This window comes from Falco naumanni, chromosome 5 (genome assembly GCF_017639655.2).
Source record: "Falco naumanni isolate bFalNau1 chromosome 5, bFalNau1.pat, whole genome shotgun sequence".
NCBI lineage: Eukaryota > Metazoa > Chordata > Aves > Falconiformes > Falconidae > Falco > Falco naumanni.
In genome coordinates, this window is record NC_054058.1 from 54,445,408 (window position 1) to 54,467,141 (window position 21,734).

General features: G+C 44.0%; 1 protein-coding gene across 3 annotated transcripts in view; it reads right to left on the minus strand.

Moving 5' to 3' along the window:
• Positions 1-21,734, minus strand: part of PPM1H (protein phosphatase, Mg2+/Mn2+ dependent 1H) — a 143,636-nt gene that overhangs the window by 10,127 nt on the left and 111,775 nt on the right. For 2 of the 3 annotated variants that reach the window (XM_040595044.1, XM_040595042.1), the window contains exons 7-9: positions 13,759-13,822; positions 11,687-11,794; positions 4,500-4,651 (exon numbers count right to left, since the gene is read on the minus strand). In XM_040595044.1, the coding sequence (XP_040450978.1) occupies positions 4,500-4,651; positions 11,687-11,794; positions 13,759-13,822 (324 nt within the window). Of the gene's footprint in view, positions 1-320; positions 777-4,499; positions 4,652-11,686; positions 11,795-13,758; positions 13,823-21,734 lie in introns of those variants that run through there. The other variant, XM_040595043.1, reaches the window with a different exon arrangement.

Genomic DNA, 21,734 nt, shown 5'->3' on the forward strand with positions numbered 1-21,734 from the left:
CCCCCCCTGTGCTACTAATGACAGAGTCACAAAATTTCCAGCCCTCGCTAGTTCTGACAGTAGATATACTTTTAGACAGAAGGCACGAACTCTAACACACACTTGCACACACATGTGCACACCGTCCACATATTCTAAGTCTGTACCAGCAACCTCGAGCTGTAACATCAGGATGTAACAAGCAGCACTGCCTGTACGGTCCTAACACAACGTGAAATTGTATTTTCTAAGGGGAAAAACCCAAACATACATACTTGCACTCCCTGGTTCCCAAATCCCCAAATCAGATGCAGGGCTAAGGAACAAAAGGACTCCACGTGGCAAGCAAGAAACTGGAATATTTATTCACAGCATGTCTGATGCTGAGTGAATTTTGGCTAGAACATCTTTTCCAAGGATTTCTCAGCTATTGTCAGAATCTAAGAGAAGAAAACACCCATTATTCTGCGAGAAAACTTTGCCTTCCTCCTTTTTCTAATTAGCAAGGGCTCCCCACATCTAAAGAATACAAAGGAATGAGTATTGCTCTTGGTTGTGTAAAGCTTTGGCTGTTTTATGTTTGGAGAGGGCAAGATAAAAAAAAAAAAAAGAATTTTAATAAGCCAGAAATTCTCTCATAGACTGTGAAATACACAAGAAAACCAGCACATGGAAGCAAAGGAAAATGAACAGGTGAAGGCAGCAGCAAGGTAACATATTCCTCTCCTTGTGTAGAGCTGAATCGAAGCGATGCTGTTCAACTTGGCACTAGAGGAGATAGGGTGAGTCTCTTGTACCTGGAAATGAATAGCAGCAGCAGTCCATTACCGAATGTTTTATTCTCCAGCGCTGTGAACTTGGGATTCAGCTGTCGAGACAGCATTAGAGAACTGCTGAAGTAGTTTTAAAGTATCCACTTCCTCCTAATGAACAGCCTTGCTGGAATACAACTTTTGTGTTTTAAGAATAAATATATATGGGTTTTTTTCTTCTGCTGAAGCTTTCAGTATTGATCAGTGAAAGCACTGCAGGAGAAATGGTGACAGTGGGGGAAACGTGCTGCTGTCTGCGCAGCTTCTTATCTTCTCACACCCAGCAGAGGTGGAACAACTCCCCAGCATCCTCATAAATCTCTAGCTACTGTGAGAGCGAGAGGGAACAAGAAAGGACAGGAGGGAGGACGAGAAATAAAAGATTCCCAAGGCCAATGGGTAAGCCTGCATAAGTGCAGCTGAAGGAAATGGGCAAGAGTCAAGCTTCTCTATCTTCATAGCTCTTCAGAGAGGTGATGTATGGAAAGTAGCAGTGTGTTGCTACCACCTGTTCATCATTCAGGGTCCCCTTCATGCTCTTGTCTGCCACAGGACCCACAAGAAATAAGCTAGCTAAGAAATCCAGCTCCACCCCCGCTTCTTCACTCTATCGTAACCCTCACAGAGGAACTGTTCTCTAATCAAGTCTGTGCCCATCACCCACTGCCCAAATCCCCTGAGGCTGTGTCTGCATGGCTGGGTGAAGACAGACCCGAGGACTTTGCTCTCCCTACGCCTGGAGATGCCCAGGCACACACTACATTTGACAGGATTCAAAGATGTTTTTCTGTGGGTAACAAACACTCACAGTTCTGACAGTAAATACCAGCAGGAGAGAGTCCCAAGAGCATTGTTGAAGGCTATAAGCTCTTACCCATCAGGCTATAAAATGACTTCTAAAAATGGGAGGGATACTGCTCCTACAAAGAGCTGATTACATAACAGATAAGCACTGTGCAGCTCTAAAATCTTCCTCCCTAGCTTTTTTTTTTTTTTTTAAATATGCTGCTGTCAGGGAGTAAGTAGGCTACTGGGTCAGGTGGAGCCAAGGTCTACTCCACAGGTAGGTTCTCCTGAAGACCACAGCATTACCAAACACAGGGGGCAAGTCTCTTACATTCTGACAAGTTTTCTACATCCCTAGAGATTTTACATTTCCAGCTGATCACCTCACCGCAGACTATGTCACTACACCCATCACGGAACGTGACATTTTCTGGGATAACATTTTCTTTAAACATAACACTGATAATACGGCAAACAGTTCTCCTGTCACTGACTAGTGAGAGGAATGAACGCAGCTCCACAGTCTGAGCTGCTATGCTATTGTAAATTCATTAGTTATACCTCATTTGGAGCACTGTGAAGTAATTACGTAAAACCTCTCACACAGTACTTTAAATCCTTTAAATATTCTTTACAACCAGGCACCAAGAGCAACTCCACAAAGGTAATTTTCATAAATATCACTGTAAACTATATGAGGGACTGCTCTAATTACCTTTTGCAAGCTGGCATGAGAAACGTCTTGCCACCACTATTTGTAAGCCTCTAAATGACCTGGCACAAAGTTACTTAGAAGAACAAATTAATTTTCCATTCAGATGTCCATTCATAGACCAGTAGGTCAAACACCAATGAATGTGTTTGTTCTAACTCATAATACAACAGGCCCAATTCTGAAGCATGTTGTACTCACAGTGGCACAAACAGGGACTAATCCCCCCCAGTTAGTGGGGTTAAACCAGGACAAACAAATCAAAATGAAATACAGAAAATATCTTTTTTTTCCTTTAGTGTCTCTGATTTCTGCGAGTGTTTTAATAATGGATGAAAAATTGCTCATTTTACAAGTCAAAAAATATTGAACAAAGAATTCCCATTCCTACCACAGCAAAAGTGGTGGCCATCACCAGCTTTGGAGAGATCAAAAGGAACAAGAGGGACACAGTATGTCCAGACTTGTATTTACAACAGGACCAGCAGAGACAGTAGGAAGTGCCAACCTTTCTCAATTACTAGATGAGAATGGAGGCAGAGCAGGGCTGAGATATTACGTTTACCATTACCTTTGCAAGAGGAGACTCAGAAGCTCCCTAGCACCTCTGAACAGTGCTAGGGAATAACCACAAGTAGATTGGCTGCGTCATCTCCTACCTTAAATTAACGGCATATCTGCATAGCACAGTGCCAAGCGCCCTGGAAGTGCCCTTTGCTAATCCTGCCTGATCTCCTCCAAGAGAGAGGGCAGAGACACTTTCATGTCTTGCTGAAGTAGAGACAGTCCTGGATGTCACTCATAGCACATCTCCTCTTTGGAGCACTGTGGGGAAGGTCCAAATACTGCAGCTGCAGCTTCATGCTAATCATCCATTCACCCGATGACTGAGTGCTTGCAACAAAACCTGTTTTTGCATTCCATGTTTGTGTCAAGGCCAAAAAAATACTGCTCACGAGTTACTTTGGAGCTGCTCTCACATAAAAAACCCCAGTGGATGTTAGGGTGTCCATACCTAGTTATTTTCCTTGTTTGCTGATGGAGCAAGCAAGGGCTGACCCTGTGGAGATGACCAGTTAGAATTATGAGAAACACCAAGCATTTTGAGATGGGTTTCCTCAAGTCCTCAAGAGTTGTCACATGTAAGCAACTGTAACTTGAGCTCTCAGACCGTTCCATGTGTTTTCACTTGGGCTGCTGAGATATCCCAGAGCTTATTTCTGAGGTTCTGCTTTCCACAGGCCAACTGGGGATGTATAAAAACTCTTTTCCCTGCTCTCAACCCAGGATGAGGGCAGAAGACAGCGATGGCCAGGCCTGAATTCAGAAGCAACACACACTTCCCCTCTTGAACAGTCCCTACAGAAGGATAAAGCACTTTCCACTTTCACAGTCCTCCCTTTTACAAGTGAGTGATTTCTGATCCACAATGTGATGTTCTAATTCATGATGACACTGAACTCTGCAGCAGACAGATTGATGGACTCACTCAAGGCAGGCAGTGCACTAGCTAGTTGTCTGGGAACTTGTGTGCTTGCTTGATGGTATGTTTTAAACACACAAATTGATCAGTAAGAGGTAATAAAGACAAAGAAATTAAGAGGATAAGGTAGGTTAAAATTGTGAAATGAGACAAAATCCAACTTAATGAAATAGTAAGACTTCCCATCTATTTCTGACTATTTTGTCACCATACCTGTCCTGCAGCTTATAGCACTGAGCATCCCCTACTGAAGGTGGGTTTAAAGGTTGCAGGATGACCAGGAATAAGTTGGAACCACACTGTGTAGTATTTACACATACATACACAGTGAGAGAGAGAGATTGACGATGTCCTAGTGAGAAACAATCTTTAGTGTTAAGGGACTACCTAGAGGACAGTTAAGTGAAAACCTGTGACTGATGGAGACAGAAACCTGTCACTACGTTCTTCTAAGCTCAGCCTCCTACAGTTTCCACAGGACCTCATACAGCAAACAAAATGGATCCCATGCCAAGATGCCGTGATCCCACAACCATTGCTTTGAAAGCAGGCAATTCTGAGTTACAATAGAGTCCCACACCCCCACATTTGCTGTAGAAGCTCCATCCAACTTGTAAAAGTGTCTTCTTGCGAGTGTTGCATATTTACTGAACATTATTCTACAAAAATACATTACCAGAAAGCACTTTTCTGCAGAGAAGCTAGAAAATCACGGATAAGCACAAACCTGTGGGGATCATCGGGGTCACAGTTTGGTAGAAAGTTAGTGACAGCTTCTGCCACTTCTTCATTTAACAGCACATCCCAGAGTCCATCAGTAGCTAGGATCAGAACATCATCTGGCCCATGCTCGTATTGCAGGAGGTCATAGACTCTCACCTAAAACAAAAAAAGCCCGAAACATTCATAAAGGAGGAAACCATCAGACCTGTTTGTGAAACATTACTGAGTTTGGCTGTGAGTTAGCAGGTTCAGTCAGGACACTGAAATACCTCTCCTGCGGCACTGCTGGGGTCTGTCTCCAACTTAGCCCTTGAGACCGCAACCCTTCGTGCCCCAGCTCAGCACAGCTCAAGTGCTGACCCCAGCTGGGAGGGATGCAAGCACTCCCAAGCCAGGCTGTAGAGCACCGTGCTGCCTGCTGCCAGCAGCGCTTGAAGCCTCCCCTGCCTGGCAGCTTGGTTTCAGCATGTGAGGCTCTTCCCTATCGTTGGCAGGACTAGTCATATGGAAGCTGAATAATTTATTTGATTAGTTTTTGATATTTCCTAATAAAATATTCACAAATAATTGTTTTCACTATTTGCCCAGATCCATTTAACTCTGCCAGATAAATTGCATGTTTGGAAATGCCTGTGTGGCAGAAGACATCACATTTACTTTTCCAGATCAGAGGCAGCTGCTGCACTCAAGAATTACACCTGAGTAAGTGAGTAGTTCCACAAAACAGAGAAAAACTGTTTACCTGCTCAGTTACGCCTATCTGTACGAAGTTCCATAGGTAGAGACCTATTCAAGGTCTGCACAAAAGTGAACTTCCAAGCTTATCCACACTATCAAAATGCCCACTGGCTTCACCTCATCAGTCTGCAGCCACAGTCAGGCTGACCACTGCTGCTGGCACCTCTGTGACACCCTGCCTTTAAAACAACTGTCACTGTCCTCTCTCTGACAAGGCTAGAGAAAGCCAGGAGTGGAGGGGGGAGACATGGTGGGTACTGGGGGGCCATCAGCTGTGCTAGAATGAGTAAAGGCCATGGCAGGTGTTTTAAAACGAGCCTTTAGTTTGGCGTAACTCTCCTTCCAGCACACGCTGTACTCCAGCTGACAAACTGCCTGCAATTCCCAGGTTGCGATGGGGAGCCGTTACAGAGCACTCACGGAGCACTTTAATTACCAGAGCAACAACCACAGTTTGAAAGAAGCGTGACAACCTTGGCAATGCAGACAGGAGGGAACGATCATCTGTACTGAAGTTTGGAAGTGGTGCACCTCATCACACACCCTGCTCCAGCCTCGGGCTACACTAACAGCAGTGGCAATCGGGAAATTTGTCAGGACAAGCACTTGGCATAACTAGAAAATATGAGCTGTTTTATTCTCCCTCGTGGTTCATTCTCCCCCTAGGAGCCATGGAGCAGGCAATGCACATAAAATGCCTGGACCTTTTAATGTAATTATGATTTTATGGGACTGCAACCAGTACCAGAGGAAAAAAAAAATCACCTAGACCTGACTGCTAATCCTTACTTGTTCGCCTTTCATTCAAAAGCACAAGAAGGTCATTTGTAAAATGTAACCTTCACTTCATTATCTAAGGTAGCAGCTGAATAAGGACTTTGGAGAGGATTAAAGTCAAGAAAAGATACTCTGTTCATTACAGCCTATCTCCTTATTCAGACTGAGTGGGAGTAGTGTTATAGAAAAAGATACCTACATGCAGCACAGCTCTCAAGTCTATTGCACAGAAACCAGTAGCTGTCATAGTCCCCATCTCCCAAAATCTAGTTCAGCCACTAACAGTCCACGGTTTCAACTCAGAAATCACTGGGGTGCGGAGGGTAAGTTGGCCGATGCAGCCATCAATAAGCAGCACACGTTCTGGTCAGATCTCTCAGGTACAGGCAAGTATTCGAGAGCATCAGGGTTAATGCTCAGGGATGCACTCAGCAGCAAGCCCCTTGTAGGAATAACCAAGCTTTGAATGTCAGTGCTAGGAAATACACGTCTACCATGCCTCTCCCACCTAGGCAAAGATGTAGCATAGCCACATCCATATAATACTTAATTTTTTTCTCAAGCTCGCTCTTTCTTTCTTCCTTTCTTTTTTTCTTTCTTCCTTTCCTCAGATTTCTAAAATACAGCTGCACTCACTATGTTGCTGACAAAAATGGGTTAATTTAGAGTTGGTCCAGTCTATCATACGTTCAGGTTATGCTCACAGACCACCTTGCCCAGGTGCAGAAACAAGCCAGCTCCTAACCCTTTGCTTTTTTGCAAGTGGCTTTGTTCTAGTTCTTACTTGGGTAAATGATGGTCTCTTGGAGCAGCAACACATATCTTCAGCTGGACATGGAGGAGTGTGACAGCAGAGCTCCTGGAGGCACACAGGTTGGGCAACATCACCAAGGCATGTGTAATGGATGCTCAGAACAGCAGGGCTCACTGAACATCCAATCCACACACACACACACATTGTGCAACACCCCACAGCTTACTCCACACATGCTGTTCAGAAAAGGTGAGGGAGTGTGATATACCAGAGTTTTGGAAAAGATGAGGAGCAATCCAGGGAGTTACCCAACAGCAAGCAACCCTGCAGCCCTGTAAATCTAATGTGACCAAAAGCAGCTCATTGACTCCAATGGAAATTAAATTACCCTTCTGGTTTTTAATTCCAGAGCCAACCTCTCCAATGACTGCATCCTTCCTGTAGCTGTACTTCAGGAAACTAAACAACAGTGAGGTTTAAGCAATGTGATACAAATTTGCACAAAGCTGCACACACTGCAAAACAGTATTGCAGAGCCCAGCTAGCGCAGATGATGGTTGGCTAGATACTGGCTGGCAGGGCAGAGGTCTCCTTAACTGGTGCTGCACCCTTGACAAATTTCCTAGCAATTCCACCCCGAATCGTCAATCTTTCCCTCGTGACTCGTTGCTTCTGCAGGCAGATGTCAAACCTGATAGTGCCCCACAGAACTTGTGACCCCTGCCCCAAATGCCTTGGGCTACCTGTGCTCTGTCCTCTGCCCCCTGTGCTGTCCCGAGAGCCCTGTCAGCAGCTCTCCCCAGCCCACCAGCCCCTTCTGTGCTGCCCTGGCAAACTTTCTCACTCTCTAACATCTCTCTGTAGCACCAGGGCAGCCTTCAATGGAGCCCAGTTTGGTCATCATACTTCTACCAACCACTGATGTCTGTCTTGATGTAGAACAGCTGACCTGTTTAACTAGCTAAACTTGGCTTTAGTAACCAGAAAATGTGAAAAGTCAACCGCAAGGCAGGAGCACCAGGACCTTGGTAGCACAGACATCCATGACAAAAAACATTGGGTTACACTGTATTTTATCCTGACTGGTACTTGCAAATCTCTGCTGATAGGTAACAGTGGATGCACACGGCTAGAGCCCATCTTTTTGAACACATGTTACGCAGTTTGTCACGTAACTCTTTTCTTCAATCTAGACACTTGTTTCTCACATTTCTCACCTACATGCAGTCAAGAGTGCTGAGAAAAATATGCTCTGGGCAAGCAACGAACCGGTGGGCTGGTTTTATATTTCAAAGGGATCTACCCACTGGACAAAACCTATGTTGAGCTGCCGAAAAAGAACCACAGCAGCTCTGCGAAGGCGCTGCAGCTTGTCTGCCAGTTTTGTTTTTAAGAGCCAACCAACATGAGTCCCTGCAGCTCGAAAACTGTCCACAACAGTGACACGCGAGCCTGCAGCCACCTGAGGTGCTCCTCAGCAGCCAGCCCCAGGGGAATTCGACCCAAAACAACAGCCTGCATTCACTCGCTGCACTATTGATCAACTCTGCTACTCCAATAAATTAAGCCCTTTCTTAATTGTATCGTCCCTTTTTATGTGCAGTGTTATCCAGTGCAGCTTTGCTGGCAAATGACAAGATCTTTCAATACCACCCTCCAAGTAATTTATATGTAAATAATAAAAAGCGGGTCCCAACACTGCTCCCTGCAGCACTCACCAATTAATCTCCTTTTAGCTTTTTACTGCCACCCTTTGTTTTCTGCCCTTTAGCCAATTTCCAGTAGACTGTGCCAACTTTCCACTTAGTCTGTAGCTTCATATCTTTTATATTAATAACCTGTGATGCAGAACAGGTTCTCAAACATTTTCTGAGAAATCAAAGTGCTCATGCAAGACCATTTACTGCATTTATTATTATTTTTTTTTAATTCTCTGGTAGACATAACTCTGAAGGACTTCAAGTCACTAAAGTGTGATGTTTGCTTTTTGAAACCACCTTGACTGTCTTTGATCATAGTGTACTCCTCTTAAGTATTTGCCTTGCTTGTTCCTTTCAGTGGTGTAATTCCTAAAGATTTCTGCACAAGGCAGATGTGAATCTAAAACAGTCTCCTTTGACATATTTGTGGAGTTGTCAGAAAGATTTTACTAACATCATGGAACAAGAAGAATTCTCCTTCATTACCTCCTTATTTGCTGTGGTGGCTGGTTTCAGGTTCATTGCTGGTGAGGGCCAAATGCTGCTGTCACAGCCACACCTCTCCCCACCAAATGGCTGAGCTGCCATTTGAAGAATTTCAGGATGAAATCCTGCTTTTCAGCTGCAACAAGGTGGCTCTTACCGAGCTTTAAAATGCAGAATTTCCTGCTGAAAGCTTTCAAATGAACTGTTCCATTATGAAAAATAAATATTTAATTCCATGCCAGACAGCCTCAGCCATGGCTTGCCTGCTTTGTGCTACTCCAGTTCATTATAAAAGGCTCAATTCTCTAGAGCTCACCAAACTGCAGAAGTCCTCCAAATCTGGTCTTGTAACAGCTGAGCCACTGAATCCTGATTACATTTGTCAGTCTTGGCTACATGACTTCTCCTCCCATAGCCTGGCACTCTATCAAAGTACCATTTCACACCACCTTCAAATTACTTTCATATGCCTATTTCTGGATGTAGTCTCAGGGATGCTTACCTTCAGCTAAATTTTGGTGGACATGGCGTACTATAGCTTTGTCACACTGGAAGTAAAATGTTCTGAAAACACACCACGTTGCCTCCAACTTGGGAAAGGATGCTGTAACTGCAGCACAAACAGAAGCCAAAGGACTTGGATCCTTCCTCTGTCACAACTCACTGTGTACCTTAATTTCCTGTGCCTCCCCCTTTCCAGGTCTGGAAACCACGTGCTTCCATACCTCTATATAAACAATTCCAAAATCCAATGCTGCACAAGGGCCAAATATGACTGCTGCCTGACGTCCCTGCCTTTACTTCCAAGTGCCAAGCTTCCCAGATGGCAGCACAAAGACATTGTTTCTTAATGCTGGTTTCTGTGCAAGGTACACTGTCCACATATGGACAGAACAAGTCAGGGAAAAACACAAGGAGATAAAGCACTGGGGTGCTCTCTAGGAAGAGAAGGAAGAGATGATTAAGAGAAGGAGGTTCAATGGAAAGCAAGTTGGAGCATATGTTACTTCCTAATAAAATTCAGGGCTTTTTTTGCCAGTATGTCTAAATCGAGGTGGCTGGTGCTCTGCCTTTCCTCCTCCTGCCCTCGTACATTTCTGCTGATTTTAGCTGTGAAAGGAAAGTGGAAACAAAGCCAATTTTGCTTCTCTTTTGCGAAGCAGTTAAGAGATCCTGAAACGTGGATAGCATATGAACTGGATGTCATATTCCAGAATTTGAACACGTACAGACACACTCCACACAAATCAGAAAAGCCCATGAGAAGCTTTGGTTTATACACACAGACAAATACTGCAGCAGCAATTGGCAGAGATGATAGTGCTGAGATACTGTGCTGCAGCCATTACATACCCCAGAAACACCGGATCTCAGCATGCCAGAAAGAAAAATAAATAGGTAGAATTGCATCATTTTGCTGGCACTAAACAAATCCTTCACAGTGATGAGGGCAGAGCTGCTGCCTGGCTGGCTGAGGAGAGCAGGAGCAGGTCCCAAGTGAGGGATACAACACATTCAAAAGGGCAGAGAGGGAAGGTACTGGACTGACAGCAAGGAAACATGAAGAGGGGCCGTCTGTAGATCTCCCCCTTCTCATCAGGGCCAGAATCTCCCAGCACTTTTTCTGTTTATATTTTTAAGGTCTCAAAGATGCTCTAAGCAAGGTTAATTTAATAATTTGGTTCCTTCCTAGCAGAATTTTGTAATTTGTGTATTTTCATTCTCTTGCACTGCTACAGCAAGCAATAAATTCAAGGTCAAATACTGGGTACAGTTAAAACTCCAGCGAGCCAGCTGTCAGTGTACGGCTCTCAGCATTTGGGCCATGGAAGCAAAACCTCGTCTTTTTGTGCTGTCATCAGATGGTTTGCCCTTGCTTAATATTTTATGAAAAATATGTGTCATCTGTTCCTTGACGTTGGAACAGGAATGCAGTTACAGAGGGGAAAAAAAACCAAAGTGAGGTTTGCATGTTTCTTGTTAGCAAATACATTCAAAATCCCTTTGGCAGGCTTGATATCCTTCACTGCAAGGTCTCTGGTGGTCAAAAACTGGAGTTGTTTGTGGCACAGCAAGTAAAAACGATGGAGGCATTTAAAATTACCCCTAACACAAATACTGCATAATCCCCATTATGCCATCATTTCAGAATGCACACTGCCATTTCTGCCATTATCTGGTGTTTGCACAAAACCATCATAAAGAATTAAGAACTGGAGGTCAATGGGCAGACAGATGGAAACATAAAGCACTCTTCCAATCGCTCTTGGCATTTTCCTGCTTAAGAGTTGATCTGGTATCCTCTGTGTAATGCTGGATACTATGCTACCAAGAAAGATAGCCCAGTGCTCCCTTCTGGAGAATACAGATTTACATCTGCTTCTGTGAAGGCAGCATGATCTAGGCCTCAAGGGGAGCTGGAGCACATGAAGGTGGGGACAGATGGGTGTCTGTCACACTGAATGGCAAAGCTATGGGATAAATGTAGACCTGGGAGTGAAAAGGCATCAATGCTGTGCCAGGGATGTGGAGGAACCAGAGCCAAGGCACGCAGCTGGGGAACGTATAACATTCCTACTATATGAATGTTACTAACATGCTGCACCTTTGTGAAAAGCAGCATGTTGCTTGGATTGAACCGCAATCAGAATGGACAATTTTGGAAGAATAACTAAGTACAGTAAACATATTTGTTTTTCTCCCACAAATCAGATAGTTGAACCTTAGCTGTTTTACCTCCGGAGATGAGGACAGGAAAGGTTTGATGTATATATTGGAGTCATGCACTTTCAGGTCATGGTCTCCCAGTCCTCGGGTCACTCCAATTGTTGCCATAACCCGAGCCTGGAAATAAAGAAAAGCAATGGGATTAAATCTTGTTATACACACTGTGTCAATAGGAAAAGACTATTCTGTAACTAAAACAGTTAGGGATGAATTCCCTTTTCTGTCCCAGGAACTCTAGATTTATCGTGGCTAACCAATTTCAAAGATTTTCACACTCACGTCATCTCCATTTCCCTCATTATTCAAAGCTTTGTGCTCATCCACACCCCAGTCTGCATACACCCACCTTAGACTGTGACCATCTGTAAAGGGACTGGGACTATGGAAACCTAACCCAGTCACCTCACTGTTCCATGCCAGTCTACAAGAATATTCCTTCAGAAAACAATACTGTTAATAAACAGGTTTTATAAAAAGGATGAGGAGCCTAATTACTCAACTAAAGAACCTGCAGCCTCTTCCTATTAACATATTGCCATATATTCCCTCCACCAAGGAAAAGTGCCAAAGGCCCCCTTAAATTGGTGAACACACAAGTGACAGCGACACTGACCGCAGTGTTCTCCTCTGTGGACAGCCAGTCTAGGGCAGGTCCACCACTTCCTTCCCCAAGCACCTACTTCTTCTCCCAAGTAACAAGCAACAGGACAAGAGGAAACGGCCTCAAGTTGCACCAAGGGAGGTTTAGATTGGATATTAGGGAAAATTTCTTCACTGAAAGGGTGGTCAAGCATTGGAACAGGCTGCCCAGGGAAGTGGCGGAATCACCATCCCTGGAAGTGTTTAAAAACCACGTAGATGTGGTGCTTAGGGATGTGGTTTAGTGGTGGATTTGGCAGTCCTGGGTTAATGGTTGCACTTAATGATCTTGAAGGTGTTTTCCAACCTAAATGATTCTATGACCCTATGGCATGAGCCGTCTCCAAAGAGGTACTGGGCTCTTCTTCATTAATGCTTCTCCAAAGATTGACCAGATAGGCAGCCTCACAGGGAGCCTTGCTCTCTGCTGTCTGCATATCTCTTCCCCCAAACTCTAGTTTAGCTGCAGCTTGTGACCAAGTGAGCTCACAGCATCAATAACACCAAGAAACTGACTCAAAATTATTTCACCTCACTAACGCCTGGCTCCGTAAGGCAAAAAAAGTAAACTGAAAAGATGTGCATGAAACATTTGCAAATAATTATAAACCTAACCAAATTCAGAGATAAGCTGCAGGACCGAACCTTCAAAACTTGGCCTAATTCTGAAAACCGTGTATTTTTGCATTGAGATAAGAACCTAATGCAGCAGGGGAGCACTATTTAGAAACACAGCGAGCATACCAATATCGGCAAACTGACACCACTGCGTCCTTATATTGATCCTATTGCTGCATCCAGCTAAGCTTGCTGGGATCAGCACTAATGATCTCACTGTTCTTAATCACAGAGCTGGAAAAGTACACCCAATTGGAACAGTTTGTTTTTCCTTTCAAGAAAAACTATCAGCATTCACACATCAGAAAAATTCAACGGTGAGTTTACATACACAAGCTGAAGAAGATGCAGTTAAGGAGTGTTACACTTTGCAAATCCTGCCCTGATCCCTCCCCTTCCTAAATTAGAGTTTTGCATCTCAGAGCACTATTAAATATCCTTCTACTTTGTTTTCAGCAAACGTGAGGTATTTTGCTACCTTCATCCAGCCTAGTTATATTTACAGTGAAACCAGGAACATTTTAAATCAATTATTTAAGATGGTCTCATTGCAGCCTACTTACAATGAAAGAAAAACAAAAACAAACTGAACAGCAAATTACTATGTTTGCTATAAGAATGCTTTTTAGTAGGTTGAGCTCTCCCTGCCACCCCCCCAGACATGAGACTGATTTATGACAGGACCAAGATATTCTTTCAAGCTGTCAAAACAATAAAATAAAGAGATACTGAGTGGAAAACACTGGACTGCCACAGGCTAAACCAAGTGGTAAACAGCACAGAATTCCTTCTTCCTTTGGTCTGAGGAAAGCAAACGTGCCCACCTTCTTGCCTTCTCCGTATATAAGGGGAAACTTCAAGTCATCTTCCTCAATGGTTTTGTATGCCCTGTGGGGGGAGGACAAACAACATTTATAAAGCTTGCACTCAATTAGTGACCCAGTGCCCTGAAACAAGCAGCTGTGATATAAATAAAAATATTTTTTTTAAAAAAAAAAAACATTATTTTTTCTTTTTATGTGGAAAGATTCTCCCAAAAGAATTACCCATTTCACCAAAAAGAATAGTGGACACAAGGAAATATTTAACATGCCAAGCTGCTCCTATTGCTTGCAAGGAAGAAGAGGTAGACTGGAATGACATCCTAATCAGGTAAGGTATCGTTGGCTATGGCAGCAGCTATACAGTAATACAGTGTCACAACCCCCCCCGAACCAAACAAAAAGCCTCCCAAACCCATCGAGAAGCTAACCAATGACTAGATGCACTCTGCTAATATGAAATGGTGAGCAATGACAAAATATGTACACAGTCAAAGTGTGAAACAGTGCTCTGATCCTGTTCTCACCTTTCAGGACCACTTAAACTAAGAGAAGCATCATGTGCTGAAGAGTCTTAGAAAGATATTTAGTGATCATTTGACCTTGACTGGAACACTCAAGGTTGTCAGAGATTTCATGTTTCACAGCAGCTTTCCCATGGCCAAGAGAAGTAAATGCTCGTGCTCTGATGCTGTTTACCACATGCCTGCGTACTCCACCTTCTATGCATCCAGCTGTTGATACTGATGAGAAGGTGAGCAATTTTGCCAGTGAGAAATAAAATAAATAAATATATAGATTGCTGTCATTATTATAAGCTGTAAAGTCCCACGGTTTGTGTAACACATGCTCAAGGTGGGGTGCTGGAAAGCCTCTTTGGTTAAAGTACATTGCCCCAGAAGGTCATGCTTCTCCTCATACCACAAAATTGTCCCCCCTACCCTTTCCCTGCATGTCGCCCTTCCCCCTGGCCCACCCATGCCCAAAGCCCTTGGGGTAATACCAAAAACATTCCCTGAGCACACGAGTGAGCACTCCCTGCCAAAGTGGAAGGGACAAGCAGGAGGAGGGAAGGCACCGCAGCGGGTCCCCTGCCAGCCACCGCCAAGCTCTGCTGCACAGCTCTCCAGCCATGCTGGCTGCTTGAGCTCTGGCAAGTCACATTTGATCAGGTTTAAGCAATGTTATGGCTGTGACACAAACCAGCAGGAAATTAAAAATTAAAGGTTGAAATCCTATATTGTAATCGAACTGTCCCCTGCTTCGCCAAAATATGGCATAGACCTTGGATCAATAAGTGGTGCTGTATTACACAGCTACACATGCTGCATCTCCCAGGCAAGCCTCAGACTTAAAAGAGTGACATAGACATTTAAGCCCCGCCTTTACATGTCCCAGTAATCACAGGTAGGGTCCATATTAGGGTTTTGGAGTAAGGGGAGGGGGAAGAAAAAAGGAAAAGCAACCAAAATGCATAGAAGGAACATCTGTGGAGGACTCTGCTCCCATACTACAAAACATTACTAGTGTGAAATCCCAAACAGAACCAGGTGAGGTTTGCAAAACAGGTGGGTGCTTCATGGGAGACCACACAGTCAAGAACATCTTGGGTATATAACCATGATACTTGGGCATCTTTTAAGAAACAATACAGTGAAGGCATTTACACGGCATTTTGTACTGGGGAGGGCAAATGGATTAGCTCTTAAATTGAGCAAAAAAAGCACAAATCACTACAAGTAGCCAGCATGACAATACTTCCCTGATGCTGAAATCCTGGAATAGCATTTTATTGGGAAGGATGAGTCAGTCATGGACTCTGCTCTCATTCCTTCCTCTATTTCCAGCAGGGAATAGCTAACGTCTCTGCCTCGCAACTTGGACATCCTGGTTTGAAGGTGGAGGAAGAATTTTACCACCCCTGACTGCTCATGAACATGTCCCAAAGCTTTCAGCTGGACCTATAGTGCTGGGAGCCCTAGCAAAACCTCCTTGAGGAGGAGTCTGAACTTTTTTCTATTCCCTGCATAGAGCCAGCTGTACTCTGACACCAAGAAAAAGGGTATCAGCCAAGTCCATGCTGAGCATCAGAGTCAAATGACTAATCAAACCACAAGCCTGACATGACAACCACTCCTACTGGATTTTCAAGTTGTTGTACATATTTGTAACAAATAGCAAACAAGACTAAGTTGATGTGACTCGAATATTTGCAATCCACTTTTTAAAGGAAAACCCAAACCCATTCTTTACCCATAAATGATATTATCTGCAAGATAACTACAAATACTTAAGACTAAAGCCCTCACTTTACACTGTCCTGTAGGTAGCCAAGAACCGGGACCAAGTTTTCCCCTCTCTCCCATCCTCCCTTATATTCTCCTGCCTAGCACCTCACACTGACTACGCTTTTGGAAGAAAGAAAAAAAGAAGGGGTGAAAAAGCCATCATTTAGGCCTGAGTCCTTGAAAGTAATAGTCCCCACTGACGAATCCAGCATCTTCTATGGAACCACTATAAAGCCCATTGTCCCTGTGGCCTTCAACTGTGACACAATGGTGTAAGGACGCTGGAAGAGGCTGCATTGCAAGGGCTGAAGCTAACTGGTTTCATCAGCAGATTAGGAAGGGCAGCTGGCTAGCCTGCAACCTCCTGAAGCGATGTGACTAAGTGAGGGAGGCCCAGAGGGCTACAGTGATTGGTTTTGCGGCTTCTCACAGCAAACGACCTCCTGGGCTCAGAACTTGGGTGTCAGAACTCATCTCAAACGTGCTTTTTCTGTTGATGTTGCTATTGCCTGAAAAATTATCAGCGCTTGAAAAACAATGCTCAGAACTGCAACCGCAGCAGTGGAGCTGGCACAGACACACTGAAAAGCAACCCGAGACACTCTAGAGAAGTACCTATGTCCTGCATTACTAGTAAAACAGAATTAATAATATATGAGCGTGTGGTTTGCTGCAAGAGAAGGATGAAGAACAGCTTTTCAGCTAGCAGCTCAGCAACTGCACTGGGGAGAAAGATGGAAGCTATGAAGTTCATTTTGATTTATACCCTGTGAAACCTCCTGTACTTTGTACATGTGTTTATTTCACACGGGCTACAACCTTCTGGACTATTTCACTTGATTTTATGTAACAAAGTTACATTTATACCTTCCTGTGCTGTTTAGAGTGTGCTGTATATAAACATATAATATGGCAGTAGGTATATCAAACAGAGACTTAGAACCTGAAGGGGTTGTTCGGCTTTTTTAGTGCCCACGTGGCCTTATTCAGCCATCTATGTAATTCAGCCTAGCTCACTGTTTTAACATACAGAGACACAGGGTTGCAACCCTCCACTCTTCCCATCTTCCTTGTCCACATCCCAAGAGGTCTCAGTGGCTGCCACAGCATGACAAGGCAGCTTATAAAGACAAGGCTATGCTATTGCTTGCTGCTTTGAATAAGCCTAAATCCTGTCAAGTGCTTCTGCCACATAAACCTCTATTTTTTCCAAATGGAAAAATGGGGGGCAGAGGGGGGAGTCGAAAAGGCGAGCTTGTGCTCAGCTAGATCTAGCTGTGTTTTTTTCAGTTAACTTTGTTTCTTCTTGTAATTTCAAAAGAATTATGAAATGTTACTGCTGTCCAAAAATACTGAACTACGGCTTGACATACGTACCACCCACAAAGTTACATTTGGACTCAGGATCAACATTTTAGAAAACCGGGCCAAATCGCACCGGGAGCCAAAGCAGACGTCAGGACGAAAAAACTAGGGCTGACACAATGTTACTCATATGCTCACTGGAATCTGCTCTAAATACATGACAAAAAATCACCAGAAGCTGCTAAATGCACAAGACAATCTACAGAAGAAGTTTCCCAGAGTGCTGAGGTCATAAGCAGTGTTTTAGGCACTCTTTTAACTAAAAGATTATCAAAGTTACCTGTATATTACTGGGTCAGAACTTGAAAAACCGGTCAGTTCCCAAATACCGATTTCAGAGCCAAAATCCTAGATAATCTCTTACATGTGTTATGCATTCTCCTGCCATACTATTTGTTCCTAAAACTGGCTTTCTGAAAGCTCACACGAATTCACACCAGAGTAGAAGCTGATGATGACTAAAACCAAAATCCACATTATATTTTCTTTTACAGCAAACTATGTAAGGTTACTGGTCATAAGAAGCGTTGTGTTGGCATCCCCAGGCACAACAGATGGTGGCAAAAACACAATCTACCCTGACCTGAAAGGCTCAGTCCTGAGCACGACACGGGAATCCAGACTCTGTGCTCTGCTTTGCCACAGCACTTGGCTTGAGCAAGTTTGTCCGTATTTCGCATCTCTGGTAGCGACACCTGACAGTAAACTGAGAATTAAAACTTGGGAAGAGCGGGGGAAAAAAAAAAATAATCATCAAAAGGCTTTAGCTTGAAGCACAGAATAAACCCACCTGTGGTAAAGCAAGCAAGAAAAAGCACTGTGGCATCAGATGTGTCCCAGTTCATGCAGAATATGAGGGTGAAGGCTCTCCTTTAAGACAGGTCTGTGGATTCAGTGTAATTCTAGCACTGCTTTGCTACCACTCTGTAAAAAATAACAAACCCAGAACTATCCCCAAACACCCTCTACCTGCTCAAGAAAACCCCACAACAAAACTACCCCAGCTAACCAACTTCCCTTCCCTCCATCTCAACCTTCATTGGTCATACCAATAGAAAACAAGATTTTAATCTTTGAGCAACACAAAACTTGAAAGAAATTAATTTCCTCTCACCCCCACAAGGAATCAGTGGATTGGAGCTTACCCTTTGGATAACAAGAGCTTAAATCACCAATCCAAACGGAACTGTTTATCTGTACTGTCTATTGAACTACAGGCGTCAAACCAGTGTAAATGCATGCTTACTACCAAGAAGAAAAGATGCATAGTGCAGGTTAGGCACAGAACAACAGAAAATTATGCAATTTATGTCTCAATCCAACCATAATTTTTAAAAAATGTCCTCAAACATACGTGCTTCTGCAGAGTCAGGATCTCTAAATCCAGACAGCACTGCCTGATACTAAGCACCCTCTAGGTAGGTAAGCTTTAATGTTCCCATGCCTCAGTATCTTTCCCCTATTACTCATCTGACATATAGTTTATAGAGACAAAACTACAATAAACAAAGATAACAAAAGCACAGAAGCTATAGTAATGTTTGTTAAAAGATGATGGCAAACCCAAATCAATTAAAAACAACACATATGCACAAAACAGTTTTTAGGGGCAAGATCTACTCTAAACCAAGATACTCCCAGAGGGTTTATTTCAGTAAAAAGGAAAACATACAGGTTTTAAACCATGTGTTTTCCCCAGAAAATTCAGAGACCCTTTCTTTTGAACCTGAAACTGTATAATGCCTCATCTTGTAAATCCCCCCTGGCTTGGTCAGACCAGACTGGTACATGAGCTCTGGACCTCCAGGGAGCCTTCACTGTTGTGTACAGTCATAAGACAGAGCTGTGACTTTGGAGAGGATGTATCCCCCGGCACCATGTACTTCTGTGGAAATAATTCCTAAGGAAAACAAACGCTACCCATCTTGGACAGCCCATTTTAAAGATTCAAGCACCAGCATCTTCTCTCAGGTACTTCCTGGAATGTGACTGATGTTTTTAGTCCATTCACCTCTAACGGAGTGTTAGAAGAAAGTGGTGGAGGGGAAGTCAGGGAGAGGGTGGCCAAGGATCGAGAAGCGTCCTTGCCCCCCAAAAAAACAATCAGGGGAAAAAAAAAATCAACCGAGTGTGTTTATAAACACTCTCCCTTGCTGCTTTTGTGCTGAGGAAGCTAGGAGGGACAGAGCAAGCATACTGTGAGCGTTTTCATTCACTGCATGTGACCAGTTGAGCTTCTACTACTGAGCGACAGAAACTGTGTGGAGACACTGCAGCTGCAAATCAAGTGGATCCATGTTCTCCAACAGTCTCACCAGGCTAAGTCTTTTTCTCCCCCAGAAAATTTGCTGGTTTGAACATTTCACAATTTACTTCATCTCTTCTACTTTTAAAAGACAAACAGAAAGGTTTGTCAGCAATTTTCTCTGGAGGTAGAGGGGTAAGGGAAGTGGGCTGTTAACACCCTATGGGCTTAACGTACTGTGATGGACAGAAAAACGACTCGTAAATTCACATTTTGCTGTATTACTTGTTAAAGGATGTGGGGAGGCAGATGGGAGAAAGACTGCATGATAACCTCGCAGTGCCTGCTCCACACTTGCTAGCTGGGATCCTGTGGAAGGACAGATTCCTGTTAACGAGGAATCATGAAGCAAACTCTGCTGGGAAAGATCACTGTAGCGTAGGATGGGGCACGCAGTGAGACACAGCAGACTGAGACCTCACCATCCCACAGCAGTGCTGGAAACTCCTCCAAGGAGCAAGGGGCCTCCTCTCATCCAGGAACAGAGCCGTAAGTCAGTCCTGGGTGGCAATGGAAAGAAAGGGGATCTCCTAGGGACCCAGCTGCATTCATGTCAAATTTGTACAGCTGGGGAAGCCAGAGAAAGCAGGGGCGTGGGAAGAGACTTCACCTTACCATGAGGAAGAGTTGTTTTTGATGGGGTTTTCAGATTTAAGATTACCTCATTTCAGTTAATTTCTTTCTGACAAAACAGACTGGGAGCCTTTTGTTTGCCCTTGCATATGCGGCACCTGATCTTGTGCCAAGGCAAAGCCCAGGCAGAGCTGAACAGCCATGCAGGGACAGGCCTTAGACACACTGCTTGCAGGAGGAGATACTCCTGCAGGATGCAGCTCAGACCAATCCCATTCTTGTCACACTCACTTGGCCCCAGAGAGGCCGTTCACAAAGAGCTTTACCCCAGACTTAAGTTATTCTGTTTTGTTGCAGCACTATTGCTTTCTTGTTTCTACTTTCTCCTGCCCCGAAGACACTGGCTCAGCTCCTGTGGCATGTGTGCACTTGGGGAAAACAGAGCCATTCGTCACTGTCAGGAGACGTGCTGTACACAGCAGGTCAGCTCTCACCTCCCGCTGCTCCTGCAGCGAGGGCTGCAAATCTTGAAAAGATGCATAACATGCACATTGCAAACAGCCATTCATCATCGCAGAGCTGTGCCCCAAACGCCCAGGCACAACCCAGCAAGCTGCTTTGGTTGCGTGTACCGAAAAGGCATGCCCCATCCCTGGTTACTTTGCAATGAGAGACAAGAGCAAAGACACAAAAAGCAAGGCAAGTGGCTGTGGATTACAGCTTCTGCTGCACAAATTATATCCTATCTCTCTCTTCTCCAGAAAGGCCCAGTGCTGCAAAGGTGGCCCATAATCATTAAATTATGAAAATGTAAGTTGCTGGGAGGAAATTAATACCAGGCATGACTGGGGAAAAGGCTGCTTTCTTGTGAAGTAATTATGAAATTAAAATTTGATCTCTCCCTGGCGATTGTACAAAGGATACGGCTGAGGTCTCAAACACAACAATACAGCCAGGATTTCAACAGAAGCAGCACAGAAGGTTTCACTAGACAAAAAAAGCTCAATTAAAAAAGGGGGGGCAGGGGGGAGGGGAGGGAGGAAGGATGACTTTTTGTAAATTACATGAATTTGACTAAAAGGTGCAATCAAGCAGGTTACGGCACAGGGTTTGCCGACTTCCAATTACTTTTTACAAGTTGGAATCAAGCTGTTAGGAAATGCAGCTTATCTGAATAAGACTAATAATGCTAAGCTAATTAGAACCACAGGCATTAGCCAGCAGATAAATTCAGGCTGAAAAGAGGGACACTGTCACTTTAAATACTGCCTTGGGATCCGTGGAAAAGCTAATGAGGAGTGTCAGTTGGGGCTGTTTTATTAGGTGGTTCTCCAGAGAATATAGCCCGAGGTTTCTGTAGCAGGGCTTCTGCGCTTGATTCAATAAATCAATTTATATTAAAGGGGGGTGCAGCGCGGGTGCCTGCTCCATAAAGCATTTCTGTGGCA